The following is a 17,104-nucleotide window of genomic DNA, read 5'->3' as shown; positions in this document are numbered from 1 at the left end:
TAGAAGCTTGCCCACATTTAAGCGATCACGCAAGCCCCAAAACCGTATATTGACCGCCCCATGACCACACACTAGAAGCCCAAATGAAAAAAAAAAAAAAAAAAAAAAAAAAACCAGAGCGCAGCACCCAAAAGCATAGGCCACTAGGCCACAGCCACCCAGCGGTAGAAAGGTGCGAGAGGGAAGTGGTTTAAGGAAGTGTGCACGCTTTCAGGTATCCTCACAGGCCTTTATCTCGCACACCAACGCCCCGTGCTCCAAGGTCCCGCCACCAACGCCCCCTGAACCCCCAAGGCACTGCAGCAAAAAACACATCCCCACACCCCCCCAGATGTCACCGGATCCATGCTCGCACCACCTTTGCTCGGTCATTCAGAAAACCATCTTATTTTTTGGCCCAAAGATTGGTATGTATGTATTGGGCTACTGCAGTCTACCTTTCTTCGTTAAGTAGCATTTAATCTATGACGTTGTTGGGACTGAAGGTTCCGATCCTTTCCTGCAGTACGTTTTGTTCAGTTTGCTACTTGATGCAGTCGTTAATGAATAAATTTAAAGCGTCATCTTCGTCATAGCCACAGTACTTGCAAGCAGCTGTCTGTGTTTTCCGCATTTTGTTGAGGTACGAGTGACAATACCCGTGATTTTAGAGAAATTGGGTGAGGTAGTGATCTACTTCCCCATGTATCCGGTTTGTTCATTTCTGGACATCTTTTATTGGGTATGCTTTCCATCTACCTCTAGATTCCTTTTGCCATCTGTGTTGCCAGCGTTTCCAGGCTCTAACCCGGGCGTTTTTCTTGGCCTCCATTATTTTTAGGTCCTGCTTCGTAAGGTGCTTTAATCGTCTTTTCCTCGCAAGGAGGTCGATGGAGATTACGCCCGTTACCAACATTATCGCAGACTCTGAGACTGTGCGATAGGCGCAGGTTATCCTCAAGGCTCCCATTCTTTGAGCTTGGCCCATTTTCACTCTCTTTTTTTCGACATTCATCTCATCTCGCCATATCTCAGCCCCGTACAAAATAATAGACTGGGCCGTAGACATAAGGAGCCTGCGTTTTTCAGGCCTTGGACCTTTAATGTTTGGCACGATTTCGCTTAATGCCGCTACTCTTGTTGCCACGCTGTCTGTTGCTTGCCTAAGGTGGCTTCAAAACGTGAGCTTTGTGTCTAGCGTTACCCCTAGGTATTTTACGGCATCCTTGATTATAACTTCTTCTTCTTGTACCTTGAGAGAGATAATGATATCTATTTTTTTTCTCATTAAAAGTACAATCTCCGTCTCCCCTGCTGCAACTTTAAGTTCGTGGTTCTCCATCCATGAAGCCACTCTCCGCATGAGCTGGTTAAGTCGTCAGAGTAGTCCGTAGTATGACACATTCCAGAGATTGGGTCTAAGTATGGAACCCTGGATGGCCCCTGCAGTTATCTTCTTCTTTATTTTGCCTTCTGTTGTCGTATAGGTCAGGAAGCGGTCCTTAAGATAATCTCTCAATACTCGCAAGATATAGTCTGGTATTCTGAATATATATTTCAGAGCTTGAAGCATGTCCTTCCATCTTGCAGAGTTAAAAGCGTTCTTCACAACCAATGTCACCAGAAAAACAAGGGGTCTTGCTTCATGAAATACGTCTCGAGTGTTTTTAACTGCGTTTACTACTTCTTCTTCTGCTTCTACGGTTGACCATCCTTTTCTAAATCCGTACTGCTTGTCGGATAAGTCCCCCTTGTTTTGTATGGCCTGTAGAAGACAGGTCTAGAGCAGCTTTTCATATAACTTTCCAGGTGTATCCAGCATGCATAACAGCCTGACAGATGACGGAGTGTTAGGCTCCCCCTTGCCTTTATCGATCAGTACCAGCCATGTGTTTTTCTAGGGGGTTAGGAACAACCCCTTCCGTAAACATGCATTGTATAGGTTCAAAAGCGGCTGTAAGTGTTTTGCCACCACTGCCTTAATGACTTCTGCTGGTATACCATCTGGGCAGAAGCTTTTCCATTTTTAAGCGATCTGGCTGCTAGCTTCAGTTCTTTCTGAGAAAACAAAGGAACATCTGCTATGAGCTCCAAATCTGCTTTATCCTCAGGTTTTGGATGCGTCGGAAATAGCGTATCCACGATATGTTTCATGGTGTCCGCGTCTTTTTTTGCAGTTGGTGAAAGTCTTTAAAGCTTTCCCGTCACTATCTGGTATGCTCTGCCCCAGGGGTCATTATTTACTTTCTGGCACAGAGTCTGCCAGCACCGCTTTTTGCTATTCTTAATAGCAGCTCACATCGTCTTTTTTGCAAGCTGGTACTCGGAGTACCTTTGTCTGGCCTCTGCTCTTTTTTTAGCTCTCTGATAGAAGCACCTGTGTTTAAGACATTGGCGCCTTAATTTTGCAATTTTCTTGTTTCACCAGTAAGTTGAGCGTTTGCCGTTCCATCTTTATTTCCTGGCATGAAGGACTCACATGCGGTTTTTAGAAGTTGCATGGTTGCCTCGGTAAGTTTGTGCACTCCTTTGGCTGTGTTCAGATTTTGTTCGTCGTTTTGGATAGTAGCAAAGCCGTTCTCAACTTTTTCCACTAGTCGTTATTTGTCCAACTTCTTAACATTCCATCCTATTTTGCTTGCTATGCCTTTTCTGTCTATTGTATCGGTGATTTTTAAGACGATATATTGGTGATTGCTGCTATTTTCGTCCTCGATTAGCTGCCATCCCTTCATTCTTGGTGCAAGGCTTTTCAAAACCAGTGTAATGTCTGGTATTAAGTCGCCAAATCCCGGCCTTTGAAAAGTCGTGGTCCTTCCTTTGTTTACAATTATCAGTCCTAGCCTTGCCGCTATATCTAGGACTGACTGGTACTTAGAGTTCATTGCAGGCATTCCCTATTCTACTGCTCTTGCATCGACGTCTCTAGCGACCAATAGGTCGCCTTTCGTGCCATCCCTCATGGTATCTTCGGGGTTTTTTATTCTTCTCCTGTATTTCTCGATACTAGTGTTTGGTGAAAAGGAGCAGCTGACGTACGTGATGCCTCCACTTTTCAACCAGACAAAATGTCTTTCCGATCCGCTTGCATCTTAGCGAATTTGGCTGGTCTAGGAACTTAAATAGCCGACATATTTGTTGCATTGCTAAGCCACTTAGGTGGCTTAAAGTTCCTGCAATGCTCACTTATAAGCGCTACGTCTACCTTTCATTCACATAATATTTGTGGCAGAAGGGCATCTGCATCAATTGCCCCACTTATGTTTCACTGGAGAACTCTACGCATTATGTCAATTCTCTTTTTTTCTATCTAGAACCTGTCTGAGAGCCCTGCATGCTCCAAATCCAGGCACATAATTAGTGTTCTCTCCTCCATGCACAGATTCACTGCATAGGACACATCGTGGTTCGGCTTTGCAGTCCTTAGCTCTGTGATTGTCTTTACCGCATCTCCAGCAGAGGCCTGATTGGTCCGGGCCTCTACAGTCGTGTGTTGTGTGCCCATATCCCAAGCATCTGTAGCATCGCTGGACGATAATTCTGCTCCTTAGTTGGCACCGAATTTAATCGACTGCTATCGTCCCTTTTCTCGAATAATGGTAGCATAGCGACTTTAATTTCGCCTGAGACTTCTCCAGTTTTAGCAGCATTTTGGATAGTTGCTACAACTTTCTCTTTATCGGCGGCTGGCTCTATGTCTAGTACCTCTAAGGTAACTCTAGGTTTCCTTGATTGTACCTTTCTTGTGGTACTAATAGCCAGTAAGATGGCCTGCATCAGCTTCTCTTTGTCTTTGGTGCTTTTGGCGAGCTCCACTAGAATCCAACCAGCCTTTGTGATGCGTATTCTGGTAACTTTCTTGCCACAGTCTCTCGGGTTAACCACGTTACAGAATGCTTCCAATACTTCCGCGTATGACTTTCCTTGTGCTGGTTGCTCAAGGATGGCCTTGTTTCTTCCCTTTGCCTTTCTCCGCTTCTTTATTTTCTTTCCTGGCTTACCTTTGTTTAGAGTCGATGTGCTACCTACTGGCTTCTCTTAAGCAGGCACCTGCTCCTTGCGATTCGCAAGTGTCTGCTTCTTTCCATTTCCGACTTCCCTCCACAGTTTGTCGTCGTCATCGTCGTTCTTGCATTTTTTTGATACGCTCCGATCCTTGGTAGTGCCATCATTTCTACCTTTCTTTTTCAGAGGCTTTCTAATGACATGAGCTGACGAAGATATTCTCAACACTTACATCATCTTTACGGTCTTTTGGTGGCGACCATCAAGGTCCGTTAAGATCCCACAGATTTCTTCCAGGTGAACTCTGGCTTCTTTTACTGTGCTTCTGACGTTTAGCTGCCTGTTAATTGCGTTTTTAATACTTTGTAGGCCATCTGTCATCCTACCTAGTACTTTTTCCTCCTTCTTTTCTGTGCCGTTCAAGGTTTTCTGTAGGTGAGCGACTACTGTTAATTCAGCCAGTGTCAGCTGATGTTTATTCTGGCTATTCTGGTCTATATCATGTAGCTCGTTAGTCCGATTGTTTAACCAACCACCAGTTGTCATTTTCTTTTGAATGTTAGAAAGCATAGCACTTTCATGCTGAACGCCTTTGTGGCCCCCCACAGAATCCGTGAGGACAACAACAGTCATCTGGGGCTTCACTGGGTCAGAACTGGCGACGGACTTCCTCTGATAGAATACTACCTGAGGTACGTTGTTTTAATTAGTAACAACTATGTTTGGTTTCATTTGGGAACCCACCCTAGATCTAATTTACGCGGTTTTTTCCTCCACATTTTGGTCCATGAGAACTATTTCATTTTGTTCCAACCACCCACAGGTACAAGCTCCAACCGCCGTAGTGCCTCAAAGCCAAACACCCGCGGACAGCTTCCCCTCATCCGCTAGCTGGAGAGTGCGCAGCCAATAAGCTGACTGCATTAGTCCAGGGTTTAATAGAATTATATTATTATTCAATTAGCAACATAATTCAATATTATAACATTACTATGAAAGTTAGTATCATAATTGTCTTAACTATCCTTTGTTGTAGTTATTACTTGTCTTATAGTTGTCGTAGTCGAGATCATAATCAATATTATGAAGATTATTATTAACACCGACATTTTTCTCGTAATTTACATTGCTATCATAATATGTGTCAATTTTACCATTGCAGTCACCAGAACTTATACCAACATTGTTATAAACATTATAATTTATTATTTTTATTATCATAAGGACATTATTAGCATATAAGTCATTGGCAGAATTGTTCGTTTATTCGAAAAAAACTTTGTCGTTATATTTGCTCGTACTTTTAAAATTGTCAGTATCATTTTCATCATTATCATTTTCATAATCAAAACTGCTATTTTAGTTATTATTTTTTATATTATCATAAACATTGTCATTAGCTTAACTAAAAAAATTTATTTTATAAATATTATTATTATTATTATGATTACGATAATTGTCATTACCATGGCTATTATAACTATAATCATTATAATCATTACGCTATTGACTTCGTAATCAATATTGATATCATCGTAATAAGGATGATTTTTATCTTCAACGTTATAATAAATATTATTATCGTCGTTATAAGTTTCATCATCATCATTTTTATCGTAATAATAATAATTATCATTATTATAATAATTATTATCATTATCATCATCGACAAAATCGCCTTTCTTTCCATTATTATCATCATTAATATCACTATTATCATTGTGATTATTACTATTGCTATCTTTTTTACTCTAATAATTATTGTTATCATTATCAGTATTATCAGTCATAAAATTATCATCCTAAATGTTACTAACAGTATTTTTGCCATCAACATCATCATTGTAAATACCAACATAATTATTATTGTATAAATTATAATAATTATTCTAACTATTTTTGTTATCATTAATTTCTCATTAACTGTTATAATACAATTTTTAATTATTATTATACTTTTTATTCTTGTTAAGTTTTTGTTTTACACACAACATCATGATCATTATCATTACCATCATCACTATCATCATCGTTGTGATCATCATTTTTATCGTCAATATCATTATCTTAGTAATCACGATAAACATCTTTCCTGTCATAAACACAATTATCATCATCATTAACATTATCGTCATTACTTTTGTGATTATTATTATCAACATCATAATCATCATTAGCTTCATCATCATCATAATCATTATAATTATCATCATCATCACCGTTATTATCATAAACAGTGATATTATCATCATTGTCATTATCATCATCATCACTTAAAATAGCGATCATCAATGTCGTCATCATTATTATCATTATTATTATAATAATTATTGGCAATATTATTATAATCATCCTTATCTTTCTAATAATCATCAAAAATTTTTCCATTTTCCACATAATTATTATTACTATTACCATTATTATCATCTTAAACATCAACATCATCATCATTATCTCATTATTATTATCGTCATCAGTATCATTATCATTATTATCATTCTTATCATCATCATCAATATTATTATTATCATAATAATTATTATTATTATTATTTTTCATAATCTTATTTTTATTCTCATTATTATTATTAACGTCACTATGACTTTGCTTATTTGTAGTATATTAATCATTTTAATCATTATCATCATGACATCATCTTTATAATAATTATGATTTTGATAATAACAATAATAATATTTGTAATGGTCATTATCATCATTAACATCATTATCTATATAATCATCATAATCATTATTATTGTCATCATGATCATTACCACTATTATTCTTTTTATTGTTATCATTATAATCATCAATATTTTTATCATTATTGTAATCATTATCATTATCGTCATCAGTATCATTATCGTTATTATCACTTTCATCATAATTATTATCTTTACTGTCATCCACATAATCATCAGTATCATCATTATTATCGTCATTTTCAGTATTATCATTGTTATTATCGTAATCATAATAATCATTTTTATTATTATTATTCTTATAACCGTCGTCTCACGCATTATTATCACTGTAATAATCATCATCAACATCATCACCATCATGATAATCATCATCATCATTGTTATTATCATCATTATCAAACTAATTATTATCACTATTATCATTGTTATCACAACTATAATTATCATTATTATTAACATCATTATCATAATAATTATCAGCATTATCATCATTATAATTATAAATATCATCATAATTATCATTATCATCATTATGAATGGATGTATTATCCCTCTTATCACCTCCACAAACTGTAACATAACGATCATCATAGTATTATAATTATAATTATTATCATCATTATTATTATCATCAACATTATAATCATCATTATTATTATCATTATCCTCATCATCAACATCGAAATCATCATTTTTATCGTCGTTACTATAAATACTTTTATTTGTATCATTATTCTTATTATCTTTACCATCACAAACATAATTATTCTCATTTTTATCATCATTACCTTTATCATCATTATCACAATTATAATTATTATCAGTATCAATATCAAAACTATATCTATCACCATTATTTTTATCATTAACATCAGCGCAATCATTATCATCATTGCCATATTTATTATTATGATAATCATTTAAACCATCATCATCATCAACTTTATTATAGTAATTGTCATGACTACTATGAACGTCATTATTTTTATAATCTTCATCATTGTTATAATTATAATTATCATAGTCATCTCCACGATCTTCATCATCGTCATCATAATCAACATCATCATTATCATCATCATTATCATCATCATCATCATCATCATCAGCATGATTATTATTATCTTCAGAATCGTCATCATCATTGTCATTATGATTATCATTATTATTATTATCATTATTATTATGTTCATCATTTGTATTTTTACTTTTATAGTTGTTTATATCATTAAAATTATCATTATTATGTTTGTAATCATTATTATCATTATCATTATTAACGTGAGTATTACCGTTTTTATTTGTACTTTAATAATTATAACTATTATCATCATCATCATTAACAGCATCATCATCATTATCCTCATAATAATTATCATTATGGTTATTTTGATCATTTTTATCATCATTATTATCATTATCATCATTATCAACAATATCAAAGTCGCTTCTTTATATAATTATTATTATAATTATTCACATTTTGTGAATCATTATTATTATTATTACTGTCATCATCATGATTATCATTATTATTATTATCATTATTATCATTAGCATCAATATAGTTATTACTTTCATTTTAATTATCATTATCATTATTATCATGATGATTGTCATAATTATAATCATTATTCTTATCATCATTATTATCACTATCTTAATCATCATTACCATAATCATTAAAATTATATTTATTATTTTTTTTATTGTCATTAATAAAATTATTATTATTATCAATCTTATCATTTTGTCCGTTATTAACATAGTCATTGAAATTATTATTATTATTATTATACTCATCATTATAATTATCAGTGTCATTGCCACCATCTTGATTTTTATTATTACCATTATTATCTTAATTCTAAAAATGGACATTTTTATTATTAGCATTATTACTAATATTATAACTATGATTATTGTCACTAACACTTTATGCATCATCAATATCATTATTATTATAATCTTAACTATTACTATTGTTTAAATTCGAATACTCAGATCCATTACTGTTTTTTTTATTATTATACTTCTACTGTTGCGATTTTAATTTTATTAATCAATTACGTTAGTATCAGTATAATAAACATAATAATCTGCATTATAACTTTTATTCTTTATTGTAAAATCTTTATCATGATTTTAATTATCATAAACATAATTATTATCATAATCATTATAACCCTGACTATTATTAAAAATATCACCATCTTTTCCGTCACCATGGAGTTGTGATAACTTAAAAGATTCACAATAACATCTCTTTCAATTTTTACGTTGTTTTTATTATGACATGATACAAATACCTTGTGAATGTTGTTATTTTTACTGTCATCATCGTTGTCACTACTAACATTACATTTATTATAATTATGAATATCATTATCATCTCTATTATTATTATCATTTTAACAATTATTATCATTATTATTATAAGTATGATAATTATCAACTTAATTGTTAGTACAATTATCATCAGCATCGTCATTCTTATTGTTATTGTTAGCGCTACTATATTTATCATGAAAATGATTATTTTTAACGTGACCATTAGTGGCATAATTACTGTAATTATTATTTTTTTCTACTTTTAACGTCATTTACATATTTATTATCGTGATTGCTGTAACTACTGTTAACTCAAACTTTAATGTTTTAATCATTACTGTTAGTTTTTTTTTAACCAACATTGTAGAACTTATGATTATTGTTATTATTACATCTATATTCGTCCTTAGAATAATAATAATGATTATAAGTCATATCTGCTTTAACATTATTAAAGATTTTTTTTGATACTGCCATCAAAACTATCAGTATTATCACTGTCCCTATCATTGCTATTATTAATTAAATTATCAAAAATGAGGAGATTCTTATCATCACCGTTTTTATACTTACTATAATTCTAATGAGTATTATCACTATTATAATTATTCTGAATCAAACGATTTTTTTGTTATAACTTTCACCAACAAAATATTTATCATTATGACAATAATCGTTAACTATATAATTATTATCAATATTATCATACTATTATTAAAATAACCACTATAATTGTTACTACTATTCCTTGTCGTATTAATTACAAGTTTCTTAGTCGTCACATTGGTGATAATAATCAATTTTATGACTCTTATTATAAACACCGTCATTTTTATCGTATTCGACATTTCTATCATAATTCACGTCCATTTAACCACTGCACTCATTATAACTTATACCAATTAACATATGAACATCAAAATTTTTTCATTTCATCCTCATTAAAATTCTATTTACATGGAAGTCATTAGCAGAAGTGTTAGTTCGATCTAGAGTAATTTTGTCGAAACATTTTGTTGTATTATAAAAATTATTATTATTACTTATATCATAATTATGATTGTAATTGTAACTGCTACTATTATTTTTTATATAATCATTGACGTTGTCATTAGCATCACCATGAAAAATTTTTTTATAACTATTATTATTATTGTTATTACAATAATTGCTGTCACCACGGTTGGTTATCATTATCATTTTTATAATGATGACATCTTTCTCTTAATAGTCAATATTAAAATCATCTTTATAAGTATAATTTTTGTCTATCATAATATTATTCACTTTATTATCATCACTATAATTGTGATTATTATCATTTGCATCGCAATAGTTATTATCATTGTAATAATAATCATCGCTATCATCATCGTCATCATCATCTTTATTTTCATTATCATCATCATTATCATCACTATTATTATTATTATTATTATTATTATTATTATTTCTATTTTCTTTACTCTTTTAATAGATCTTAACATTATTAGTATCATTAGTAATAATTTTATCATCCTTAAAATGGCTAACAGTTTCTCTATCATCAACATCGTCATCGTAAGTACTGACTTTATTTTAAGTCTATGAAGTCTAATAATCTTCCTTACTTTTTTATTATCACTAATTTTTTTTAACTATTATAATACCTGTATAATTAATTATCAATACATTACTATACTAATATATATTTAAATCAACACGATAATCTGCATTATAATTATCATGAACATTAGAAGTATTTTCATGATCTTCATCATAATCATCATCATCATAATCATTATCACTATTTTTCTCATTATAACCATAACTATGGTTATTATCATTATTATTATTACTATCATTATCGTCATTATTAAAAACCTTAACATTAATAATATTATTATCAACCTCATCATCATCATCATCATGACTTACATCGTAATTGTCGATATCTTTATTTTTATCCCCACAATTATCATCATCATAGTTATAACGATCATTTCTAATTTTATAATTATCAATGTAAACATTGTTATCTTTCTTATTATTATCATCAACTTTGTTATTGTCATGATTTTTGTTATAACTATTGTCATTATCGTCATCATCATTATCATCGTTATTATCGTCATCTTTACTATCATTAATGAAGTCAATATTATTTCTATTATTATTAACATCATTATAACTATCAATATCATTATCATCATTAACATTAATATCATAATTATCATAATCATTATTGATACATTTTTAACATCAGTATCATGAACCCCAGCATTATCATCTTCTTTACTATAATCATTATTATTATTTAAAATTATATGACCATTATAATCGTCAGTATCAATGTTATCCTCATTATCATTATAATTATTATCATAATTGTATTCTTTTATTTTATAAACATAATCATTATCGTTATAATAATTGTATACATTATCATCGTTATCAAAATCGTTAGTATCATTATGATGATCATCATCATTATCACTATTATTTTCATCATCGATACAACCATAATTCTTATTAATAATAATAATATTATTATTATTACTATCATTATTACCATCATTATCAGTATTAGCAACATAACCATTTTTATTATCATTTTTATTGTTATCGCCAATGTATTTATCATTATTATTATGATTATGATCACCATTATTATTATTGTTATCCTTATAATCCTTATTATCATAATTATCAGCACAAGTACTATTATCAATACCATTTTCATAATTATTTTAATCATGATCAATATAATACTTTTTATAATCCTCTATATTGTTATGAACATAAGCTATATCAGTAGAATGATTATTATCATTATTAACATCATTGTCTCTATCATCATCATTATTATCACCATCACCATCATCATCATCATCATCATCATCATTATTATCTTCATCACCATCATCATCATCATCATCATCATCATCATTATTATCTTCATCACCATCATCATCATCATCATCAACATCAACATCATCATCATTATCAATATTATTCTTATTTTTATCACTATGACGTATATTATTATCTTTATCATAATCATCTTTATGATTATTATTATTGTTGTCATTATATTTTTTTGGTCAACATTAACGTTATAACTTTTATTATTTAATCATTATTGTTATTGTTAAGATAATTTTCTTTAATATTATTACCACTATAATTATTGACATTGTCAAAATTATTATTTTTAACATTATTATTACTATCATAATCATTATACTATTACTATCGTCATTGTTATTATTATTATTATGATCATTAATATAAAAACTATCATTATCGTTTTTATCAGTATTATAAATATTATTTCTCTTTTTATTTTTATGACCTCCATAATTCTCTTGATTATAGTTATTGTTATAATCACCATTATTATTATAACTATCACTATTTTTTTTTATCAACATTAACATTATTAATGTTTCTATTCTTTTAATAATCATTATTATTTTTAGTATCATTAATAACCTTACCGTTACCACGCTTATCATTAATATTTTTATAATTTCGGTTGTTACTATTAATTTTATTTTAATTATAATCAACATTATCATTATTATCATCATTATTATTATCATCATCACATTAATATTATTATAATTTTTATTACTATGGTATATATTATTATCGTCATTATAAACATCTTTATAATTATTATTATTGTTGTCATTATTACTTTTTTTGTCATTATCAAGATTGTAACTATTAGGATCTACATTATCATTGTCATTGCTACTACAATTATTTTTAATATTTTTACCACTATTATTATTAACACGGGCAGAATTATTATTTTCAAAATTATTATCACTATCATAATCATTATACTATTACTATCGTTATCCTTATTATTATTATTATAATTATTAATATAAAAAGTATCATACACGTTTTTATTATTATTATTATTATTTATCTTTTTATTTTCACAAGCTCCATAATTTTCTTTATTATAGTTATTGTTATTATTACCATCATCATTATTATTATCACCGTTTCTTTTTAACATTAACATTATCATTATCCCTTTTCTTTTTATAATCATCATTATTATTATTATCATTTATAACCGTATCGTCATCACACTTATCATTAACATTATTATAATTTTAGTTGTTACTATTAATTTTATTTCAATTTTTATAATCATTATCTTTATTGTCATCATCATCATTATCATCATCATCATCAATATCATTATCATTTTCATCACTATGACATATATTATTATCGTCATCATAATCATCTTTATGATTATTATAATTGTTGTCATTATTCCATTTTTCGTCAATATATACATTACAACTTTTATTATCTTTATCATTATTGTCATTGCTATGACAATTATTTTTTAAATTTATACCACTATTATTATTAACATTGTCAGAATTATTATTTTTAACATTATTATCACGATCCTAATCGGTTCAAAATCAAACTCAGTAAGAAAGTGGACTGTATATTTTTAATATCGCACGCCAGATTTGGGGAAGCGTGGAAGAAGGATGTAATAAAAGGACACAATAATAAATGCACAACACATTTTTAAACACTTTAGCCGTTTATTATAAAAAACAATCTCACTATTAAATTCTACTTCAACAAGTCATAATACTTGCTTACATGCAAGATAAAAAAAGGTAAAACTAATTTATAAGTCAGACGGAGAAGTAACGTAACAAACGAATTTGTGAATCATTTTTGTTACAATGATCTTACATAAAACGATACACCTAAAAATTATAAACACGAGCGCAAAGCGACTTACCGAAAAGGACGTATGAGACTGACGCAGTCAACGCGCTGGTGCGTAGTCCGTCCGCACACACACACACATATAGCCATATCTTTTTCTCTCTTTTTTTTATTCGTTTGCCATCGGGTGCGAGCAAGTCCGATGTTTATTTTGGGGACTTACTGCTGATCGTACTTTGGTCGTCATCAGCGTGTGCTGCTGCCTATCTCTGCAGGTTATTGTCACTCCACCGTTGCTGTTGCTCGTGCTTTGGTCGTCTTCATCGTGTCCTGATGCCTGCCTCTGCAGGCTATTGTTACAACACCGCTGCTGCTGCTGGCTCCATGGGTCCTTTCGTCGTCAGCGTGTGCTGCTGCCTGTCTCTGCAGGCTATTGTGACAACACCACTGCTGCTGCTCGTGCTTTAGTCGCCATCAGCATGTGCTGCTGCCTGCTTCTGCAGGCTATTACCACAACACTGCTGCTACTGCTAGCTTCACAGGTCCTTTCGTCGTCAGCGTGAGCTGCTGCCTGTCTCTGCAGGCTATTGTAACAACACCGCTACTACTGCTCGTGCTTTGGTCGTCATCAGCGTGTGCTGCATCCTGCATCTGCAATTGATTGTGCCAACACAGCTGCTGCTGCTGGCTCCACGGGTGCTTTTGTCGTCAGCGTGTGCTGCTGCCTGTCCCTGCAGGCTATTGTGACAACACTGCTGCTACTGCTCGTGCTTTAGTCGTCTTCAGCGTGTGATGCCGCCTGTCTCTGCAGGCTATTGTGACAACACCGCTGCTGCTACTGGCTTCACAGGTTCTTTCGTCGTCAGCGTGTGCTGCTGCCTGTCTTTGTAGGCTATTGTAACAACAACGCTGCTGCTGCTCGTGCTTTGGTCGTCTTCAGCGTGTGCTGCTGCCTGCCTCTGCAGGCTATTGAGACAACACCGCTGCTGCTGCTGGCTCAACGGGTCCTTTTGTCCTCAGCGTGTGCTGCTGCCTGTCTCTGCAGGCTATTGTGACAACACCGCTCCTACTGCTCGTGCTTTGGTCGTCATCAGCGTGTGCTGCCGCCTGCCTCAGCAGGCTATTAAGACAATATCGCTGTTGCTGCTGGCTCAACATGTCCTTTCGTCATCAGCGTGTGCTGCTGCCTGTCTCTGCAGGCTATTGTGTCAACACCACTGCTGCTGCTCGTGCTCTGGTCGTCTTCAGCGTGTGCTGCTGCCTACCTCTGCAGGCTATTGTGCGAACCCCGCTGCTGCTGCTGTCTCTACGGGTCCTTTCGTCGTCAGCGTGTGCTGCTGCCTGTCTCTGCAGGCTAATTTAACAACACTGTGGCTACTGCTTGTGCTTTGGTCGTCATGAGCGTGTGCTGCTGCGTGCCTTTGCAGGCTATTAAGACAACACCACTGCTGCTGCTGGCTCTACGGGTCCTTTCGTCGTCAGCGTGTGCTGCTGCCTGTCTCTGCAGGCAATTATGATAACACTGCTGCTACTGCTCGTGCTTTGGTCGTCATCAGCGTGTGCTGCTGCCTTTCTCTGCAGACTATCGTGCCAACACCGCTGCTGCTGCTGTCTCTATGGGTCCTTTTGTCGTCAGTGTGTGCAGCTGCCTGTCCCTTCAGGCTATTTAAACAACACCGCTGCTACTGCTCGTGCTTTTGTCATCATAAGCGTGTGCTGCTTCGTGCCTCTGCAGGCTATTGTGACAACACCGCTGCTACTGCTGGCTCTACGGGTCTTTTTGTCGTCAGTGTGTGCTGCTGCCTGTCTCTGCAGGCTATTAAACAACATCGTTGCTACTGTTTGTGCTTTGGTCGTCATTAGCGTATGCTGCTGCGTGCCTCTGCAGGCTATTAAGTCAACACCGCTGCTGCTGCTGGCTCTACATGTCCCTTCGTCATCAGCGTGTGCTGCTGCCTGTCCCTGCAGGCTATTGTGTCAACACCACTGCTACTGCTCGTGCTTGTTTGTCTTTAGCGTATGCTGCTGACTGCCTCTGCAGGCTAATATGACAACACCACTGCTGCTGCTGGCTTTACGGGTCCTTTCGTCGTTAGCGGGTTTTTCTGCCTTTCTCTGCAGGCTATTATGACAACACTGCTACTACTGCTCGTGCTTTGGTCGTCATCAGCGTGTGCTACTGCCTTTCTCTGCAGGCTATTGTGCCAACACCGCTGCTGCTGCTGTCTTTACGGGTCCTTTTGTCGTCAGCATATGCTGCTGCCTGTCTCTGCAGGCTATTTTAACATTACCGCTGCTACTGCTCGTGCTTACGTTGTCATAAGCGTGTGCTGCTTCGTGCCTCTGCAGACTATTGAGGCAACACCGCTGCTGCTGCTGGTTTTACGGGTCCTTTTGTCGTCAGCGTGTGCTGCTCCCTGCCTCTGGCGGCTGTTGTGACAACACCGCTGTTGCTGCTGGATTCACGGGTCCTTTTGTTGTCAGCGTGTGCTGCTGCCTGTCTCTGCAGGCTATTGAGTTAGCACTTTTGCTGTCAAGTCCTGCAGGTTTTTTGAACTTAACATAACTACGAATACTTGGTTCTGTTTACACAGTTTGTAAAATTGTATGTTCTTGGTTTGTTATATCAGTTTCTCATATTTTTTTGTTTTTTTGTTTACCGATTGACTTGAATATATTTTTTTTAACTCAACTTTATGTAAGCACTTGTAAAAATTAAGAACACTACTGTCGTTTAGCGTTATTGTTCAATTAGTTAGCCTTTGTTTGACTTAAGTTTTGCTACGGTGCGCGGTTTGTATTTATTACTTGAATTGAAATTTACCTTATTAAAATGGATTACCTTTATGACGTTAAAGTTAAACTGTTTAACAAAATTAAAAGTTCCTTTACAAACTTTAAGAAACTTGGCCAGGTGAAAATGACCAGGGGTCAGGCTGACTCTAGGCTCCAACAATTTAGAGATACTTTAGAACAGTTTAAATCTTCTTATGATGATCTTACGAATATAAAACCTTTTCCTACAACTTATGATTGTTTCAAAAATGAGTGCTTTTAAGTGGGAGAGGATCCTTTTTACTTAGTTCAGGGTGATTTTAACGATTTTTTTCATTTGCTTATTGATTATTCGAGTCCAACAGGCACTTTTCCTCCCACTAATGCCAATGGTAGTTCGTTTTAGAGTTTCTTTTCTTTACCTCCAATAGACATGCCATTCTTTGCTGGTGATTTTGCTAGTTGGGAAAATTTTCGCGATGTTTATAGGGCTATAGTCCATAGGAAGCAAGAATTACCAGCTATTTTTAAATATTAACATCTTAGGGTGCATCGAAAATGTGAAGCTTTAGACTTCATTAACAATATACCCTTGTCTAAAGAGAG

At 33.5% G+C, this 17,104-nt stretch overlaps 1 protein-coding gene across 1 annotated transcript; it reads right to left on the bottom strand.

The window, feature by feature from the left end:
* Positions 1–697: 697 nt before the first annotated feature.
* Positions 698–1,203, bottom strand: LOC149374390 (uncharacterized). The gene is made up of 2 exons (XM_089593678.1): positions 1,199–1,203; positions 698–1,142 (listed from the first exon to the last, which is right to left on the bottom strand). Exons 1-2 carry the CDS (start codon positions 1,201–1,203, stop codon positions 698–700), a joined length of 450 nt encoding a protein of 149 aa, XP_089449804.1.
* Positions 1,204–17,104: the final 15,901 nt, after the last annotated feature.

This window comes from Copidosoma floridanum, unplaced genomic scaffold (assembly GCF_036245765.1).
Source record: "Copidosoma floridanum isolate Cflo_tuat_1 unplaced genomic scaffold, Cflo_Japanese_pri ptg000020l, whole genome shotgun sequence".
NCBI classification, from domain to species: domain Eukaryota; kingdom Metazoa; phylum Arthropoda; class Insecta; order Hymenoptera; family Encyrtidae; genus Copidosoma; species Copidosoma floridanum.
Note: the sequence above shows the minus strand (reverse complement) of the source record. Positions and strands in the feature narration are given on the sequence as shown.